The 20533-nt window shown below is 44.6% G+C and overlaps 1 protein-coding gene across 2 annotated transcripts in view; it reads left to right on the top strand.

Annotated features, from left to right (window-relative positions):
* The window catches only part of clpb (ClpB family mitochondrial disaggregase), a 210632-nt gene that overhangs the window by 20266 nt on the left and 169833 nt on the right, over positions 1 to 20533 (top strand). For both annotated transcript variants that reach the window (XM_063054713.1, XM_063054711.1), the window contains exon 3: positions 6471 to 6557. In XM_063054713.1, the coding sequence (XP_062910783.1) occupies positions 6471 to 6557 (87 nt within the window). The remainder of the gene's footprint in view (positions 1 to 6470; positions 6558 to 20533) is intronic.

Raw genomic sequence — 20533 nt, forward strand, 5'->3', positions numbered from 1 at the left:
ATAAATCAGGCATGATCAAAAGGTGAAGCAAACTTGATGGACCAAATGGCCTGATTCTGCTCCTTTCAGAGTTTAGATTCATTTTATTTGTCACACATACGATGAAATACATTGTTTGCATCAACGTCCAACACAGTCCGATGATGTGCTGGGGGCAGCCGGCAAGTGTCGCCACGCTTCTGGCACTAACATAGCTTGCCCACAAATTACTAACCCCAACCCATATGTCTTTGGACTGGGAGGGAGCTGGAGTACCCAGAGGAAATCCACATGATCACCAGGAGAACGCCCAGAGTCAACCCATGGAGACAGACACACTCAGGCCATGCTGGAGATCGGGCTCGAACCTGGGTCTGATGCTGTGAGGCAGCAGCTGTACCCACCGTGTTGCTCTGTGCTACATCTGGCATATTGTATGAGATATTGGAGCAAATTAGTTCATTTGTCCCATCAAGTCTGCTCTGCCATTTCATCATGGCTGATCCATTTTCCTTCTCAGTCCCAGTCTCCTGCCTTCTCCCCCATATCTCTTCATTCCCTGACCAATCAAGAATCTATCAAACTTTGCCTTAAATGTATATAAAGACGTCCAATGCAGCTGCCTGTGCCAAAGAATTCCACAGATTCACCACTCTCTGGCTAAAGAAATTCCTCCTCATCTCCATTCTAAAAGAGAGTACAGAGGAGATTTACTAAAATGTTATCTGGGTTTCATCTCCTAAGTTACGGAGAAAGGTTGAACAAGTTGGGTCTTTATTCTTTGGAGCGTAGAAGGTTGAGGGGGGACTTGATAGAGGTGTTTAAAATTATGAGGGGGATTGATAGAGTTGACGTGGATAGGCTTTTTCCATTGAGAATGGGGGAGATTAAGACAAAAGGACATGAGTTGAGAGTTAAAGGGCAAAAGTTTAGGAGTAACATGAGGGGGAACTTCTTTACTCAGAGAGTGGTAGCTGTGTGGATTGAGCTTCCAGCAGAAGTGGTTGAGGCAGATTCGATTTGTCGTTTAAAGTTAAATTAGACAGCTATATGGACAGGAAAGGAATGGAGGGTTATGGACCGAGTGCAGGTCGGTGGGACTAGGTGAGAGTAAGAGTTCGGCATGGACTAGAAGGGCCGAGATGGCCTGTTTCCGTGCTGTTATTTTTATATGGTTATATAAAAGAATGTCCCACTATTCTGAGGCTGTGTCCTCTGGTCTTAGACTACCCTCTACCACAGGAAACATCCTCTCCACATCCACTCTATTGAGGCCTTACAACATTCAATGGGTTTCAATGAGGTCACCCCTCATTCTTCTGGGCTTGAGTACAGGCCCAGTGTTAAAAACCACTGTAGAGTAGCTGTGGAGCCCTTGGAGAGGGCGCGGAAGAGGTTCTCTGGGATGTTACGTAGAACATAGAACATTACGGTGCAGTACAGACTGTTTGGCTCATGATGATGTGCCAATGTTGTACCCTACTCTAAAATCCATCTAACCCTTCCCTTCCCTATAGCCCTCCATTTTTCTTTCATCCATGTGCATATCTGTTGGTAGTCTGTCAATTTCAACAATGATGATAGGAAGCTGTGTGGAAACCTTTTAAAGTGGAAAAGCCATTGCAGCTGGACAGTTCCACTCTCTCAACCTCAGAAGCCCCATTCCAGTAGTACGAGTGATCGTCACAACTAGAGACTTCCTTGGTGGCACATCTTCTGTGCCTTGCCGTGCCCTTTGGTCTCCATCAGAACGACCTTCCTGGATATCACTAGTGTTAACATCTGCTCATTCTACAGAACTGAATTCGCATGTGCCTATCTAAGAGTTTCTTTAAAAAACCCTAATCTGTCTGCCTCTACAACCACCCCTGGCAGGGTGTTACACACACTCAGCACTCTCTATGCAAAAAATAAGAACCTACCTCCGACATTCCTCCTAAACTTTGCTCCAATCACCACAAAATTATGCTGCCTTGTATTAGCCAATTTTGCCCTGGGAAAAAGTCTGTGGCTGTACACTCTATGCCTCTTATCATCTTGTACATCTCTATCAAGTCACCTCACGTCCTCCTTCGTGCCAAAGAGAAAAGCCCAAGCTCGCTCAACCTATCCTCATAAAACAGCTCTCTAATACAGGGTGCATCCTGGTAAATCTCTGCACCTTCTCTGAAGCTTCTACATCCTTATTGTTAGTGTTGGTCTACCTACAGAATGGATGCAGAGCATTTGGAGAGAGTGCAGAAGAGGTGCTCCAGAATATTGCTTGGATTGGAGCATATTAACTCTCAGAAGAGACTGGACAAACTTTGATGGTTTTCTGTAGAGCGTTGGAAGTTGAGGGGAGACCTGATAGAAAAATATAACGTTAACGAAGGCACAGATAGTTTAGGCAACCAGAGTGTGGGATAGGAGCAGAATTGGGCCATTCAACCCTTCGAGTCTGCTCCGCCATTCCATCATGGCTGATCCTGGAACCCCCTCAGCCCCACACACCTGCCTTCTCCCCATATCCTTTGATGCCCTGACCAATCAGGAAACTATCAATATCTGCCTTAATTATACCCATGGGACTTGAACTCCACTGCAGTTTGTGGCAGAGCATTCACTGCTCTCCAGCTAAAAAAAATTCCTCCTTACCTCTGTTCTAAAAGATCGCCCCCTCAATTTTGAGGCTGTGCCCATTAGTTCCGGATGGCTCCACCATAGGAAAGATCCTCTTCACATCCACACTATCCAGTCCTTTCAACATTCGGTAGGTTTCAATGAGATCCTCCAGCATTCTTCTAAGTTCCAGTGAGTACAGGCCCAAAGCTGCCAAATGCTTGTCATATGTTAACCCCTTCATTCGCAGAATCATCTTTGTGAACCTCCTCTGGACTCTCTCCAATGACAACACATCCCTTCTGAGATATGGGGCCCAAAACAATTGACAATACTCTAAGTGTGGCCTGACTAGTGTCTTATAAAGGCTCAGCGTTATCTCCTTGTTTTTATATTCTATTCCTCTTGAAGTAAGTACCAACGTTGCATTTGCCAAGTCCGAGAGGGCATAGGTTTAAGGTGAGAGGGGGAAGATTCAATGGAGATAGGTGTGGCAGATTTTGTTTTAGACAGGTGTCTGAAACTCGCTGCCAGGTGGGGTGGTGGAAACAGGTACAATGTAATGTTTGACACATTTAAACACCTGACCAGGTACAGGCAGGATTATAGTGATGTGGTTGGCACAGACGTTATGCGCCGAGGGCACACTGTATCTGAAAACAAAAAGGTACAGCTGCCTTACAAAGTACACTTATTATCCAAGTATATATACAACATACAACCTTGAGATTCATCTTGCAGACAGCCACAAAACAAAGAAGCACAATAGAATTCATGAAAACATACCCACTCAACAAAGAAGTTGAACACCCAATATGCAAATTTAGGTTACTTTGGAAGTAACTTAACGATGAATAATTCCTGAGTCCAGACGAAGGGTCTCAGCCTGAAACATTGACTGTTTATACCGCTCCATTGACGCTGCCTGACCTGCTGAGTTCCTTTAGCTTTGTGTGTGGGACTGTGGTATGGGGGAGGTATCCAGTAGACTAAGCCAGTTTTCAGAGCTTTGATGGTAAATTGCGTGAAGTACAGTGAAAAACTTCTCATAAAGTGCCACATCACAGAAACAGGCCACTCAGCCCATCTAATCCATCCCTCCTTAGTCTTCTGCCTAGTCCCATTTCCCTGATGGCATTGCCACTGTTACTGAATGTACGTGGAGTTAATGCAGCCAGACCTTGTAATTTAACCCCTTTGCTTTTTGGCCCCATTCTGGTCAAGCAGCATGGTGTGTGTATGTATGTTGTTAGGTTAGAACATGCCAGATGGGTTTAAATCAGGTCAGGTATCTCTGCAGTGAAGTAGGTGGCTGGGTGTTAACAGTATCACTTAACATAGTCTGCCGCTGAAAGCCAGATGGGTTCCATCTGTCGTAGAAACCTCATGTCAGGGATCTCACCTACCCACCAGATATTGACAGGCCTAGACAGAGCGGAAGTGGGGAAGATGTTTCCTGTACTGGGGCAGTCTAGGACCAGAGGATACAGCCTCAGACTAGGGGGACTTCCATTTAGAACAAGAGATGAGGAATATTTTATTTAGCCAGAGGGTGGTGAATCTGTGGAATTCATTGCCATGACAGCCTCTATGTTAAATATACCCAAGTCATTGGGTATATTAATCGCAGAGGTTGATGAATTCTTGATTAGTAAGGGTTGCAAAGGTTATGGAGAGAAGGTAAGAGAATGAGCTTAAGAGGGAAACTCAATCAGCCATGATAGATTGATGGAGTTGACTTGATGGGCTAAATGGCCTAATTCTGCTTCTATCTCTTATGGTCTCATGCAGCGAAAAACTTTTATTTGTAAGCCAAATACAATTTCAAAGTAGGTTTAATAGGAACTCAATGGGCACAATTTTTACACAAAGAGTGATTATATATGTGGATTGAGTTGCCAGTGGATGTGGTTGAGACAGCAACAATAACTTTTCAAAGGTACGTTGCCAGGAAAGGTTTAGAAATGCTGGCAAATGGCACTGGCTCGGATGGGCATCTTGGTCAGCATAGACCAGTTGGGCCAAAGGGCCTGTTTCAAAGTTCAGAAGTTCAAGGTACATTTATTATCAAAGTATACATACTATATATAACCCTGAGATTCATCTTCTTGAAGGCAGCCACAAAAACAACGAAACACAATTGAACCCCGTTAAAAACCCCCACACAACAAAAACTGTCAAATACCCAATGTGTGACAGAAAAGAACAAGTCATGCAAACAATAAAAATGTAAACAAATAACACACAGAACATGAGCTGTAGAGTCCCTGAAAGTGAGTCCACAGCCGCGGAACCGTTCAGCGCTACAGCCGATCCAGGAGCCCGATGGCTGCGGGCCACGGTCACGAAGCCAGCTCGGCACCTCGGCTCACCCGGGAGCCCGCTACAGCCGATCCAGGAGCCCGATGGCTGCGGGCCACAGCCACGGAACCAGCTCGGCACCACAGCCGTATAAAACTCTAGTTAGGCCATATCTGGAGTATTGCATACGATTCTGGTTGCTCCATTATATGAAGGATATTGAGGCTATGGAGAGGGTGCAGAAGAGGTTTAGCAGGACGTTGTTTGGACTAAGGGCATGTGCTGTAATGAGAGATTGGAGAAACTTGGGTTGTTTTCTCTGGAGTAGCAGAGATCTGATAGAGGTTTATAAGAGTAAACAAACAGTATCTATTTCCAAAGGTTGAAATCTCTAATACCAGAGGTTATGCATTTAAGGTGAGAAGGGGTAATTTTAAAGGAGATGTAAGGAGCAAGTTTTTTCACACGCAGAGTGGTGGGTGCCTGGAATGTACTGCCTGGGGTGCTGGTAGAGGCAGAAAGATTATGGGATTTTAACAGTAGTTTAGTTAGACAAGTGAATGTGAGGAAAATGGAAAGATACGGACATTGTGTAGGCTGAAGCAATTAGTTAGGTTAGTAATTTAGTTAGGTTACTAATTTAATTGGTTCGGCATAACATCGTGGGCCAAAAGGCCTGTTCCTGTGTGTACTGTTCTATGTTTTATGTTCTATCGGCCGTTGGGTCATGGGGAGATCCAGCACAAAAACGGGCCCATCAGCCCATCAAGTCTACAGTGACCCATTGGCTACCCTAATCCTACATTAATCCTATAATCTCCCATCTCCCCACATTCCCCTCAATTCCCTCCCAGGTTCTACCCCTCGCCTATTCACTGGAGCCCATTTACAGTGGCTAAATTAACCTAGTGACTGGCTGTATTGTAAAGGGTTCCCTTTTTTGCTTGTCAAATGTCTCACCGCCACTGTGGCCTTGAGCGTGGCAGAACTTTGATTACTGCTTTGGGAGTACACCCATTACTGTGTGATACTACGGGGGGAATATGAGGGTTAGTTGAACACAGGGGTGGGACTCGTGAAGAGTGGTGAGTGGTTCTGGTTTACTGGTTTGAGATGGTCCACTTACTGCGCCATTTCGTATCAGTGGAAAGGGTATAAGAGTAGAGTGTTTTTTGGGGGTTGGAATTGGGGGTAGTTTATCGGGGCTGATCATGAATAGTACCCCGGATCGAGTGGGAGGTGTGCTGCTGTGTGAGGGGCCCACACACACCTAGATAAGTATTTCAATACTTGCTGTTTTTCCACATAGACAGTTTTATAGTTCTAAATAGATAATTGGTGTTTATGTCCTTCTGTCTCATCGAGTGGGATCCGAGAAGCTGTTGTTGTAATGAAACACCTGCATTTCTTTGGGATGTGGGAGAACCCAGAGGGAATCGCACATGGTCACGAGGATATGGTACAAACTGCACACAGATAGTGCCCAAGGTTGGGATTGAACCCGGGTAAACCAGCTTTACCCTCTGTAGCAGTGATGTAGTTACACAGGCTGTTGCTGCAATGACGCTATTCTGTTGGGTTTCTTGCAGGTTGCTGTTGGTTGGTGTTCCCGTCTCACACAGACACAAGCTGGGTTGGACCCCACTCATGGTGGCAGCCATGAACAAAAACCACAGGTAGGTGCAGTCTCTGCCTCGGAGAGGCCTGTGAGCTACTGTTCATTGGTCAAATTACCTCACTATTTTCCCTCTTTGCTCGCACGCCTTGCTAAACAGTAAATGGCCTCTTTATTAGGTACACCCACACCTGCTTTCTACAGTCTCTGGAGTCTGCAGAGAATGGTGCAAGAAACAACCAGAACACCCAGTGAGTGGTAATTCTATGGGTGAAAATGCCTTGTTAATGAGAGGGGGCAGAGGAGATGGGCTACAGCAGCAGAAGATCACAAACGCACAGGCCACTTCATCATATACAGGAGGTAGACAGTAATGTGGCCGCTGAGTGTAGATCATAATACAGTGCAGCACAGTACAGGCCTTTCAGCCTACAATGTCTTATAACCTGCTCTGAGATCACTCCCACACAGCCTTCCGTTTTTCTTTCATCCACGTGCCTCTCTCTTAAATGTCCCTAAAGTATTTGTCTCTACCACCACCCCTAACAGGGCATTCTACACACCCACCACTGTCTGTCTGACGACATCCCCCTTATACTTTTCTCCAATCACCTTAAAATGATGGTCCCTTGTACTGGCCACTTCCACCCTGGGAAAAATGCCACTTATCATCTCATACACCTCAAGCGCATTGTACATTTCTTTGGGTATTTTTCTCTGAGGCTCTTATACAAAGAGGAAAATCTTGGATCTGAGAAAGATTTTGGACTCTGGGCTGAAGCTGTATGTTCTTCACACGCTTATCCATTCATCACTGGGGGTAGGTTTGTCTTCTCCAAGTGCTGTGGATTCTGAATTAATAAGGTTGTGGGGTGTCTTCCTGGATGGTGCTGGGGGATACTGTTTCTACTTTGAAATCCAAATTCGATTTGTGAGCCTCTGCGCAAATTTGCTTTCGAGTCTCGCTGACCCCGGAGAAAGAAACTTTTATCCGATCATCTCCAGTTCATAAGCACAAGGCTTTAATGTCTCCGAACAAAGCCGTCGTCAGACCTGAACACAAAAGAGGCAGGATCCACGCTCTCCGATGCTGTGTGTGCACGTGCTTTAGTCTTGCGGTGGTGGGAACCTCTGTTCTCATGTTTACTTTAGTTTGTTTTTTGATGTCCTTTAGTCCCTCTGCTTGTGTGCACGCAGCCTCTTCAGAAGAACGACCTTTGATGCATCACGCCTGTAAGAATATGGAGAGAGGAACAGGGGGTGGAAGGGCCACAGAGCTGCACATTGAGGGAGGACGTGCCTCTTTCTACTGCTTTGAAGTCCAAACTAGAATGTTTGTGATTGAAAACACCAAGGGAAAAAGTTCAGGAGGCTGAAAGCCATTTTCTGGCACTTTGTGTAAAGTAGCTGTGAAGGAGAGGACTAGATGAACAGCGATGAACTGTAACTTCTATCTGCTGTTGGATTGAGGGGAGCCGGTGAGACCTATCTTTGAATCAGTCTGTAATTCAGCACTCAGGCTAACTGTTCCTGGTCAAATCTCCACACACTAACCCACCCTTCGACAACCCCCTCCACCACTACTTTACCATTTCCTGTCAGTCACCTTATGTACAAACACTACTGTGCTTCACTCTATAGACGTACAGTCAAACTATGTATATAAGCTATCTTATGTATTTGTATTAATTACTTCTTTTATTATTGTGTTCTTTATCTTGCTGTGTTTTTTTGTGCTGTATCAAATCCAGAGTAACAATTATTTGATTCTACTTCATACAAACCCCATTTCCAAAAAAGTTGGGATATTTTCCAAAATGCAATAAAAACAAAAATCTGTGATATGTTAATTCACGTGAATCTTTATTTAACTGACAAAAGTACAAAGAAAAGATTTTCAATAGTTTTACTGACCAACTTAATCGTATTTTGTAAACATACACAAATTTAGAATTTGATGGCTGCAACACACTTAACAAAAGTTGGGACAGAGGCATGTTTACCATTGTGTTACATCACCTTTCCTTTTAATAACACTTTTTAATCGTTTTGGAACTGAGGATACTAATTGTAATAGATTTGCAATTGGAAATTTTGTCCATTCTTGCTTGATATAAGACTTCAGCTGCTCAACAGTCTGTGGTCTCCGTTGTCTGATTCTCCTCTTCATGATGCGCCATACATTTTCAATAGGAGTTAGATCTGGACTGTCAGCAGGCCAGTCAAGCACATGAACTCTGTGTCGACAAAGCCATGCTGTTGCAGCCCGTGCAGAATGTGGTCGGGAAGAGACGTCGCCTTGATGGCAACATATGTCTCTCTAAAATCCTAATATACACCTCAGAGTCAATGGTACCTTCACATACATCCAACTCACCCATGCCGTGGGCACTGATGCACCCCCATACCATCACAGATGCTGGCTTTTGCACCTCTCGCTGATAACAATCTGGATGGTCGTTTTCATCTTTGGCACGGAGAACTCAACACCTGTTTTTTCCGAAAACTAGCTGAAATGTGGACACATCTGACCACAGCACATGGTTCCACAGTCCTTTGGTCCATCTGAGATGAGCTCGGGCCCAGAGAACTCGTCAGCATTTCTGCATAGAGTTGATGTATGGTTTCCTCCTTGCATAATACAGTTTCAAGTTGCATTTCTGGATGCAGCAACGGACTGTGTTGAGTGACGATGGTTTTCCAAAGTACTCCCGAGCCCAGGTGGCTATAATTGTCACAGTAGCATGACGGTTTCTTAGGCAGTGCCGCCTGAGGGCTCGAAGATCACGCACATTCAACAGTGGTTTCTGACCTTGCCCTTTATGCACTGAAATGTCTCTGAATTCTCTGAATCTTTTCACAATATTATGTACTGTAGATGTTGACAGACCTAAATTCTCTGCAATCTTGCGTTGAGAAATGTTCCTTTTGAACTGACTAACAATTCTCTCATGAATTTTGGCACAAAGGGGTGAGCCACAACCCATCCTTGCTTGCAAAGACTGAGCCTTTGATGGACGCTACTTTTATACCCAGTCATAATATCTCACCTGCTACCAATTAGCCTGCTTAATGTGGAGTCTTCCTGTGGTGTTACTTGAATATTCTGTGCACTTTTCAATCTTATTTTAACTCTGTCCCAACTTTTGTTGAGTGTGTTGCAGCCATCAAATTCTAAATTTGTGTATGTTTACAAAATACAATTAAGTTGGTCAGTAAAACTATTGAAAATCTTTTCTTTGTACTTTTGTCAGTTAAATAAAGGTTCACGTGAATTAACATATCACAGATTTTTGTTTATTGCATTTTGGAAAATATCCCAACTTTTCTGGAAATGGGGTTTGTAATTGTGTATTGGAAATCACATCAAATTATCAGAAGTCTTGAAAAAACTCTCAGGTGCACATTTGTGAGTTATGTATTTAACTGAGCTCTCTTTATCTAATTTTAGGACTTACATGAAGATCTGATCACATTTTAGGTCATATTTATGCAGAAGTAGAGAAAATTCTACAGGATTCACAAACTTTTTAGCACCATCGTATGTATTATAGACATCGCATGTATAATATCATACATGACTGACCATACTGGTCACACAATGGCAGAGACTCACATGTACATAGAGCACAGAATGGTACAGCACTGTACTAGACCAAGTGGATGTGGAGAGGATGTTTCCTGTATTGGGGGAACCTGGGACCAGAGGGCACAGCCTCAGAACAGAGGAGTGTCCAGTTAGAACAGAGATGAGGAGGAACTTCTTTAGCCAGAGTAGTGAATCTGTGGAATTCATTGCCACAGATGGATGTGTAGGCCACATCATTGAGTATATTTAAAGTAGAGGTTGATAGATTCTTGATGAGTTAGGGTATCAAACGTTGTGGGGAGAAGGCAGGAGAATGGGATTGAGAGGGATAATAAATCAGCTGTGATGGAATGGTGGAGAGTCTCGATGGGCTGAATGGCCTAAGTCTGCTCCTATGTGTTATGGTGCTGTAGCACTACAACAGGCCCTTTAGTCCACCATGTCTGTGCTAAACACGATGCCAAAATAACTACATTTCTGCCTGCACCTTCTCCATTTCCCTCCTGTCCCTCTACATTCTTGAGTCCATCTCACAACCTCTTAAAAACCATTACTGTATCTGATTCCACTACCTCCTCTTGCAGCCTGATACAAGCACCCACTCTCTGTGTTTAAAGCAAAACTTACCCTGAACATAGAGCGTAAAACATAAAACATCAAACATATTGTAGGCCCTTCGGCCCATGATGTGCCGAAATTTCAACCTATTCCAAGATCAATCTAACCCTTCCCTCCCACATAGCCCTCCATTATTCTATCATCCATGTGCCAGAAAGTTTGTGAATCCTGTAGAATTTTCTCTATTTCTGCATAAATCTGACCTAAAATGTGATCAGATCCTCGTGGAAGACCTAAAACTAGAACCATAGAAGACTACAGCACAGAAAATAGGCCACTCAGCCCCTCCAGTCTGTGCCAAAATGTTATTCTGCTAATCTCATTGACCTGCACCCAGTCCATAACCCTCCAGACCTCTCCCATCCACGTACCTATCCAATTTATTCTTAAAAGTTAAGAGTGAGCCCGCATTTACCACGTCAGATGGCTGCTCGTTCCATACTCCCACCACTCTCTGAGTGAAGAAGTTCCCCCTAATGTTCCCCCTAAACCTTTCCCCTTTCACCCTAAAGCCATGTCCTCTTGTATTTATCTCTCCTAATCTAAGTTGAAAGAGCCTATTCACATTTACTCTGTCTATACCCCTCATAATTTTGTAAACCTCTATCAAATCTCCCCTCATTCTTCTATGCTCCAAGGAATAAAGTCCTAACCTGTTCAATCTTTCCCTGTAACTCAACTCCTGAAGACCTAGCAACATCCTAGTAAATCTTCTCTGCACTCTTTCAGTCTTACTGATATCCTTCCTATAGTTAGGTGACCAGAACTGCACACAATACTCCAAATCTGGCCTCACCAATGCCTTATACAACCTCCCCATAACATCCCAACTCCTATACTCAATACTTTGATTTATGAATGCCAGGATGCCAAAAGCCTTCTTTACAACCCTGTCTACCTGTGGCACCACTTTCAGGGAATTATGTATCTGACCTCCCAGATCCCTTTGTTCCTCTGCACTCCTCAGTGCCCTACCATTTACTGTGTATGTCCTACCCTGATTTGTCCTTCCAAAATGCAACACCTCACACTTTCTGCATTAAATTCCATTTGCGATTTTCTGGCCCATTTTTCCAGTTGGTCCAGATCCCTCTGCAACCTTTGAAAGCCTTCCTCGCTGTCCACAACGCCTCCAATCTTCATATCATCAGCAAACTTGCTGATCCCATTTACCACATTATTGTCAAGATCACTGATAATTGATAAAACTAGATAAAGAGAACTCTATTAAATAAATAACACAACATTATACCTGTTCACTTATTTATTGAGAAAAATATCTAACATTACATGTATTTGTTGGAAGAAATATGTCAACCTTTGCTTTCAGTAACTGGTGTGACTCCCCCCCCCCCCGCCCCCATACAGCAATAACTTCAACCAAATGTTTCTGGTAGCTGTTGACCAGTCCTGCACATCAGTTTGGAGGGATTTTGGGCCATTCCTCCTTACAAAACTGCTTCAACTCTAGAATGTTGGTGGGCGTCCTTGCATGAACTGCTTGCTTCAGGTCCTTCCACAACATTTCTATAGGTTTAAGGTCAGAACTTTGGTTTGGCCATTCCAAAACATGAATGTTCTTTTTAAACCATTCTCTTGTTGATTTACTCGGGTCATTGTCTTATTGCATTATCCAACTTCTATTAAGCTTCAGGTGATGGACTGCTACCCTGTGATTCTCCTGGAAGGTATCTTGGTACAATTTTGAATTCATTGTTCCCTCAACAATTGCAAGCTGTCCAGGTGCTTCATAGTTGGGATGAGGTTTGATGTTGGTGTGCAGTGCCCTTTTTCCTCCAAACATAGCAATGTGCATTTCTACCAAAAAGTTCAACTTTTGTCTCATCTGTCAACAGAATATTGTCCCAGAAGCATTGTGGAACACCCAGGTGGTCTTTTGCAAACCTGAGATGTGCAGCAATTTTTTTGGAAAGCAGTGGTTTCCTCCATGGGATCCTTCTATGAACACCATTTTTGTTCAGTGTTTTTCTTGTAGTGGACACGTGAACAGAGACTTTAGTAAGTTCTAGAGATTTCTGAAAGTCTTATGCTATTACCCTTGGATTCTTTTTCACCTTCTTCAACATTGCACATTGTGCTGTTGGTGTGATCTTTGCAGGATGTCCAATCCTAGGGAGAGTAGCAACAGGACTGAGTTTCCTCCATTTTAGACAATCTCTCTTACTGTGGACTGATGAACACTTAGGTCAAGAGAAATGTGTTTGTAGCTTTTCCAGTTCCATGCATCTCGACAATTTTTCTTCTGAGGTCCTCTTGAAAATTGTTTTGATCAAGGCATGGTGTACATAAACAGATCTTTTTTGAGAAGAATAGGCTCTGTCAGTAACCTGACTTTCTGTGCCTTTTTTATAGGGCAGGGCACCTCTACAACCCACACCTCCAATTTCATCTCATTGATTGAAACACCTGACTCTTAATAGTTTTTGTAGAAGGCATTACCCCAGAGGCTCACATACTTTTTCCAACAAATACATGTAATATTAGATCATTTTTCTCAATAAATAAATGAACAAGAATAATGTTTTTGTGTTATTTATTTAATTGGATTCTCTTTATCTACAAACTTTGTAAGTCTTGCGTGAAGGTCTGATCACATTTTAGGTCCTAGTTATGCAGAAATAGAGAAAATTCTACAGGGTTCACAAACTTTCTAGCACCATTGTAAGAGTGTCTTAAATGTCCCTAATGTATTTGCTTCTACCACCACCCCTAACAGGGCATTCCACACACCCAATACTCTCTGTAAAGAGCCTATATAACCTATTCCCCTTATACTCTCTTCCAATCATTGTAAAATATACCCTTCTTGTAGTAGCCATTTCCACCCTGGGAAAATGTCTCTGGCTGTCCACTCAATCAAAAAAATGGCTCGTATCATCTTATACACCTCTCATCTTGAATGCTATCCCCTCTTTCAAAGTGAAATCAAGCAACATAGGTGATGTCCAGAGAGCTTGATGCCTTCTATGTTCGCCTTGACCATCAAAGTATGTAGGAAGCATTACAAACTCCCACAGCCACTGACAGTCAGTTCAGATTGGCAACAACATCTCTTCCACAATCTCCATCAACACGGGTGCACCATAAGGCAGTGTGCTTAGCCCCTTGCTCTACCCACGTTTTGTTTCACTTATGACTGTGAGGCTAAGCACAGCTCCAATGCCATATTTTAGTTTGCTGGCGACACCACTATCATAGACTGAATCAAAGATGGTGACAAATCAGCATATAGGAGGGAGATTGAAATTCTGGCTGAGTGCTACCACATCAACAACTTCTACTCAATGTCAGCAACACCAACGTGCTAATTATTGACTTCACAAGGAGGAAACCAGAGGTCCATGCACCAGTCCTCATTGGGGGATCAGAGGTGGAGAGTGTCAACAACTTTAAATTGCTCGGTGTTATCATTTCAGGGGACCTGTCCTGGACCCAGCACTAAGTGCAATTACAACAAAAGCACAGCAGTGCCTGTACTTCCTTAAAAGTTTGTGAAGATTTGACATGACATCTGAAACTTTGACAAACTTCTACAGATGCGTGGTGGAGATTATATTGACTGGTTGATATTGAAACACCAATGCCCTTGAACGGAAAATCCTACAAAGAGTAGTGGATATGACCTAGTCCATTATGGGTAAAGTCCTCCCACCATTGAGCACACCTTCATAGTGTTGTTGCAGGAAGCCAGCATCCATCATCAGGGACCTTCACCACCAGCTTCAGGAACAGTTACTACCTCTCAACCATCAGGCTCCTGACCCAGAGGGGATAACTTCCCTCGCTCCATCACTGATCTGTTCCCACAACCTATGGACTCACTTTCAAGGACTCTTGATCTCATATTCTTGATAATTATTGCTTATTTACTTACTATTTTTTCTTTCTTTTTGTACTTGCATAGTTTGTTGCCTTTTGTTTACTGGGTGACTACCCTGTTGGTGCGGTCTTTCATTATGGTTATTGGGTTTATTGTGTGAGCCCACAAGACAACGGATCTCAGGGCTGTATATGGTGACATGTACGCTATGTACTTTGATGATAAATTTACTTTGAGCTTTGAAAAGCCCTGGCTCACTCAACCTTTCCTCATAAGACATGCTCTCTATTCCTGGTCACATCGTGGTAAATCTTTGCACCCTTTCTAAATACATATGGAACATTACCCTACCCCTCACCCTAAATGCATGACCTTGAGTCCTTGTCACCTTAAATGCATGATCTGGAGTCCAGGCCACCTGGGAAAGAGACCCTGACACTCTACCCTTTTCACTGCCTCTTACAACTTTATAAACTTCAGCCTCCAGTGCTCCAGAGAAAACTACCCAAATCCCTCCAGCCTCTGAACATGAGATTCTAGATAATGGAAATATTGAGCAGCACACACAAAATGCATCAGGAGCTCAGCAGGTGAGGCAGCATTTATAGGTAGGAATTAAACCTGATTAGTCTCCAACCCAATGGCATTAACACTGAGATCTCTAACTTCCAGTGACCACTCCCTTCTGTTCCCCCACCCCCACCTTTGCTTTCCTTCATTCCTGTGGCCCTCTCACTCCTCCTCCTCCCCTGCCCTCATGGTCTGCCCATCACCTCCCTCTGCTTCCATACACATCTCCCCTTTCTCCTGACGTCCACTCTCCTCTCCTATCAGATTCCTTCTTCAGCTCTTTAACACTTCCCACCTATCACCTCCCAGCTTCTTGTTTCATCCTCCCTCCCCCACCAAATCCACCTTCACCTACCCTGCCAGGTTGTACTCCTCCCACTTCCTCCACCTTATTCTGGCTTCTGCCCCCTTCCTTTCCAGTCCCGATGAAGGGTCTCGGTCCAAAATGTTGACTGTTTGTTCCCCTGTATAGATACTGCCTGCCCTGCTGAGATCCTCCAGCATTTTGTGTGTGTTACTCTGAATTTCCAGCATCTGTAGAATCTCTTGTGCTTATAAATCAGTATTGGTAGGTAGAGGCTCCAGGACCTTCTCCATCTTCAATAACCCTCTTCAGATGCTGCCTGACTTACTGAGTTCCTCCAGCACTTTAAATCAGGCTGATCAAAGCAGCATTTCTTAGAAACCTGAAGTCTACTGGAAAACTTGGGAAGTTTTGCTGAAGGTTGGAAGGAATAGGCAGATTCTCAAAGCCAACAGAAGGAATTTGTCACTAATTAATGCCTTTTATCAACTGGGAATAGCACCTACATCTCTCTCTTCTTAAGTCCATCTCCCTTTACTGCAGCATAGGCTGTCGACAGTCCTCAGTTCTGGGTCAGTCTTTCAAGGTTAGCCCATCGAAGATCCTTCCTCTCCCAAGGATGAGGTCTTTGGAGCTACTGTTGGTGTTTCCGTAGCTCTGGGTTTTTAACGGGATGAGAATGCTGGCCTTTTGCAGCTGGGCTTGGGACTCTCCATGGCAGCGTTAGTGCGTACATCGCTGCGTTAATAATCCAGCAAACGCTGGTTCAAATCCCAGCACAGCAGTTCAGAAATTTCACTTCAGTTTAAACAGAAATAAAAAATCTGCACTCAGTAAAAGTAATCATAAAGTTGTCTGATTGTTGCAAAGTCCCAACAGAGTGTCTAATGATGTTCAGTAAAGGGAATCTACCATGCTTTTACCCATGCTGGCTTAGCTGTGACTTCAGACACACAGTAATGTTGTTGACTTTGCTGCCCTCTGAAGGGGCCCAGTACACCACTCATTTCAGAGCCATCAGGGTGAGCAATGAAAGCTGGGCTAGCCAGCGGCCTTCATCCGCACAATGCACAGACAGCAGATCTGAAGTGCCAGGCTATAAAAGATGCAATTTTATCCAGGCTTCCATTATGTCTTATCTTTGTCCTGGCCGAGCTCAATCAATACAGTTCACCCAAGTGCCAGGATATGCATTCAAAATTGTCGCCATGCTGCGGTGGTGGGAGGTGGGAGGGGGGATGGGTGGAGGGTGGAGGTCAGAAGAGAGCGCCGTGCTGCTGGAGGCACAATAAGGTGAGAGTGCCGTGGTGAGGAGGGAGTGCTGGGCTGTGGGAGGGGCAATAAAGAGAGGTGATGAGGAGGGAGCGCTGCAGCAGGGGCGGTGAGGAGGGAGTGCGTGCTGCAGGAGGGACAATAAAGAGTGGCGGCGAGGAGGGAGCGCTGTGTTGTGGGAGGAGCATTAAAGTGAGGGGTGGTGAGGAGGGAGTACTGTGCTGTGGGGGGGGCAATAAAGGGGGGCGGTGAGGAGGGAGTACTGTGCTGTGGGGGGGGCAATAAAGGGGGGCAGTGAGCAGGGAGTACTGGGCTGTGGGAGGGACAATAAAGGGGGGCGGTGAGGAGGGAGTACTGTGCTGCGGGAGGGGTGGTGAGAAGGAAACTGCCATGCTGTGGGAGTGCGGTACTGAGGGAGCTTCGCACTGCGACGTGAAATACTGTGGGAGTGGCACACTGTGGGCAAGGAATGAGGAGGGAGTGCTGTGTTGTGGGTCGGGTGGCACTGAGGGAGTGCCATGCCGCAGGTGGGGGTGGTAATGAGGGAACACCACACTGTGCTGGGTAGTAAGGAGGCAGCACTGATGTGGGTCTCAGTGTGTGAGGGTGCGGTGTTACTGAGGGAGTACCATGCTGTGGGAGGGGTGGCGAGAAGGGAGCGTCACTGTGGGAGGGGCGGTGAGGAGGGAGCGTCACTCTGTGGGAAGAACAGTGAGGAGGGAGCGTCACTCTGCAGAATGGGTGGTGCGGAGGGAGTGTCACCCTTCGGGAGGGGCAGTAAGAAGGGACTGTCACTCTGCGGAATGGGTGGTGAGGAGGGAGCGTCACTTTACGGGAGGGAGCTCCACACCATAGACAACCAATGGAACCTTGCACCAATAGGGAAGGGTATAGGAGTGTTAACCTATTGCATAAATTTTTTAATTGACGTCTAGTGTTCAAATTCCTCCAGTGTTATTAGGAAAACAGTAAGATTCTTCCAATGTGTATGGACCAGTATTAATTGTGAGGCATCGGTCATTAAAACCGGTTTCCTGATTATACTCTCAGTAGCGTGGGTGAGAGCCGGCTGTGATCAAGGTGACTGCTGTGTTACATATGTATAGCAGCGTCTACTGTTCAACAAGTTCTTCACTGGCGATACATCTCATAACCATGAGAGGCTAGTTAAGTGTATCCCTGCTCTAATTGACTACAAAAGCCAGCAGGTGTTTAATGTGTGTCAGAATCTGGGCTGTTGTTGCTGTCTCTGATGTTTACAAAGCTGTCCAGCGGCCCCACCACTCGGGAAAGCCATGTCCATATATAATTGCCCCACCATACCTTCCCTTTAGCAGAGCTATGGCCTTTGTGTCCGGCAGCCCCGCAGGGATCAGTGATTGCCCCGGTTCACCACACTTGACTGCCCTGTTCCTTCTGGTTTTAGCTGAACTCGATGAGACCCAGCCCCCTCCCTCTTGGTCCCCATGCCAAACTCCCAGTTACATGTCAGCATGCTTATATGCAGTGTCATTTACTGGATTCAGTGGTCTAAATTATGTTCAACAAGTTTTGAAGACTTTACCTCTCTGTTTTCTATATTCCCTTTTCTTCTTTCTTGTGTTCTTCATCTGGCTCTCGTGCTCTTGTTTTCTTTGTCTCTGTCATCTCTCTGTCTCTATATCATTTTGTCTCTGTCTCATTCTCTTTGTTCCTCTCTCATTCTCGCTCTACATTCTGTCTTGTTCCTTCTCCCTCACTCTCTCATTATTTTTTCTTCCCCCTCTCTCTCTCATTCTTTCTTTCTCACATTCTCTCTCTCCTTCTCTCCCTCACACACACACACACACACACACACACACACACACACACACACACACACAAAATCTCTCTCACTGATAGACCAACCGTCTCTTCATTTTTATGTTCATTAAAAGTCGGTGATTTGCACATTCTGGCCAGTCGTATCATTACGTTGTCCACCTGCTGCCTTTAGTGAGGGCACAAGAAAGTTGGTTCAGAGCTAGACTGCCTGAACTCTGAAACCTGCCCACGATTCACACTGATCAGGCCTAACTTGCTGTAAGGGTTAATTGGAGTATTGCATTCAGTTCTGGTCACTCATTATAGGAAGGGTGTGAAAGCTTTGGAGAGGGTGCAGAGGAGATTTACCAACACGCAGCCTGGACTAGAGGGTCTTATGAGGTATAGGCACACACATTTATAGAAAAGTGGTAGGAAAGGGTCAGTAATATCATGAAAGATCCCACCCACCCTGCTCATGGTCTGTCTGTCCCACTCCCATCAGGGAGGAGGCTACGTAGCATCCACACCAGGACCACCAGACTCAAAAACAGTTACTTTCCCCAAGCAGTAGGGGGAAAAGTAAGTGTTCTTTATCTTTTTTTGGTTTTTTTTGTGCTGCATCAGATCCACAATAACAATTATTTTGTTCTCCTTTACGCTTATGTACTGGAAATGACATTAAAAAACCTTGAAATGAGTGGATAGCCCAGAGACTTTTACCCATAGTGGAAAAGGAATATTTTGAAATATGAGGGGGGCATAACTTTAAGGTGATTGGAGGAAAGTATAGGGGGGGATATCAGAGGTAGGTGTTGTAACCGAGAGAGTGATGGGTACGTGGAGCACACTGCAGGGGTGGTGGTAGAGGCAGATACATTCGGGCCATTTAAGAAACTCTTAGATAGGCACATGAATGAATGAAAAATGGAGAGTTATGTGGGAGAGAAGGGTTAGATTGATTTTAGATTATGTTAAAGGGTTGGGACAACATTGTGGGCCGAAGGGCCTGTGCTGTTTTGTAGTGTCCTATTCTAGTGCAAGCGCTGTTGTGATGGACAACACTCGGTAAACGCACTCCTTCCACGTGCATATTCACACATACACAGACACAGACATTGCCTTGTCATTCTGCTGTTGTGCTGAGTGTGCACACTTCAGTGTCTTCCCCGGTACATTACCATAACGTGTCCTAAACCCAGCTGCTGTGCTCAGGTTGGCTATATGGTATCTCTTACACTGTACATGGTGAATATTCCATCTCTTTAGTAATGGGATGTGTAAATGTATACATGTGTGTATACTATAGTTTTGGTAGATACTCCTGTTTATTTTGTAATATAATTGTAACTACATTGTGGGGTACATCATATTCTAATTCATGTATAGTCTTAAGTTAACACTGTTGATAATTAATGATGGCATGTCCTAGTGCTGATTTAAAGGCCTGAACAGCTTAGATATGGCAATGTTATTTCCCATTTTAGGAGAGTCCAGGACAAGGGGGTGCGACTTCAGGATTGAAGGATATCCATTTAGAACAGAGATGCGGAGAAATTACTTTAGTCAGAGGGTGGCAAATCTCTGGAATTTGTAGCCATGAGTGGCTGTGGAGGCCAAGTCATTGAGTGCATTTAAGGCAGGGATAGATAGGTTCTTGTTTAGCCAAGGCATCAAAGGGTATGGGGAGAAGGCAGGGGAGTGGGGATGACTTGAAGAATTGGATCAGCCAGTGATTGAATGGCGGAGCAGACTCGTTGGGCCAAATGGCCTACTTCTGCTCCTATATCTTATGGCCTTATCATCTCAGTATGAGAGGAAGAGGGGCTACGAGGAGTTAATATGGGCTAAGAATAGTACAGAACTATTATTGTGTTTTCTGGTAGTTACCTTTTTGTAAATATTGGCAGTTTTCTTTTCAACAACACACATCAAAGTTGCTGGTGAACGCAGCAGGCCAGGCAGCATCTCTAGGAAGAAGTGCAGTCGACGTTTCGGGCCGAGACCCTTCGTCAGGACTGACTGACAGAAGAGCTAGTGAGAGATTTGAAAGTGGGAGGG

This window comes from Mobula hypostoma, chromosome 7 (genome assembly GCF_963921235.1).
Source record: "Mobula hypostoma chromosome 7, sMobHyp1.1, whole genome shotgun sequence".
Taxonomy (NCBI): domain Eukaryota; kingdom Metazoa; phylum Chordata; class Chondrichthyes; order Myliobatiformes; family Myliobatidae; genus Mobula; species Mobula hypostoma.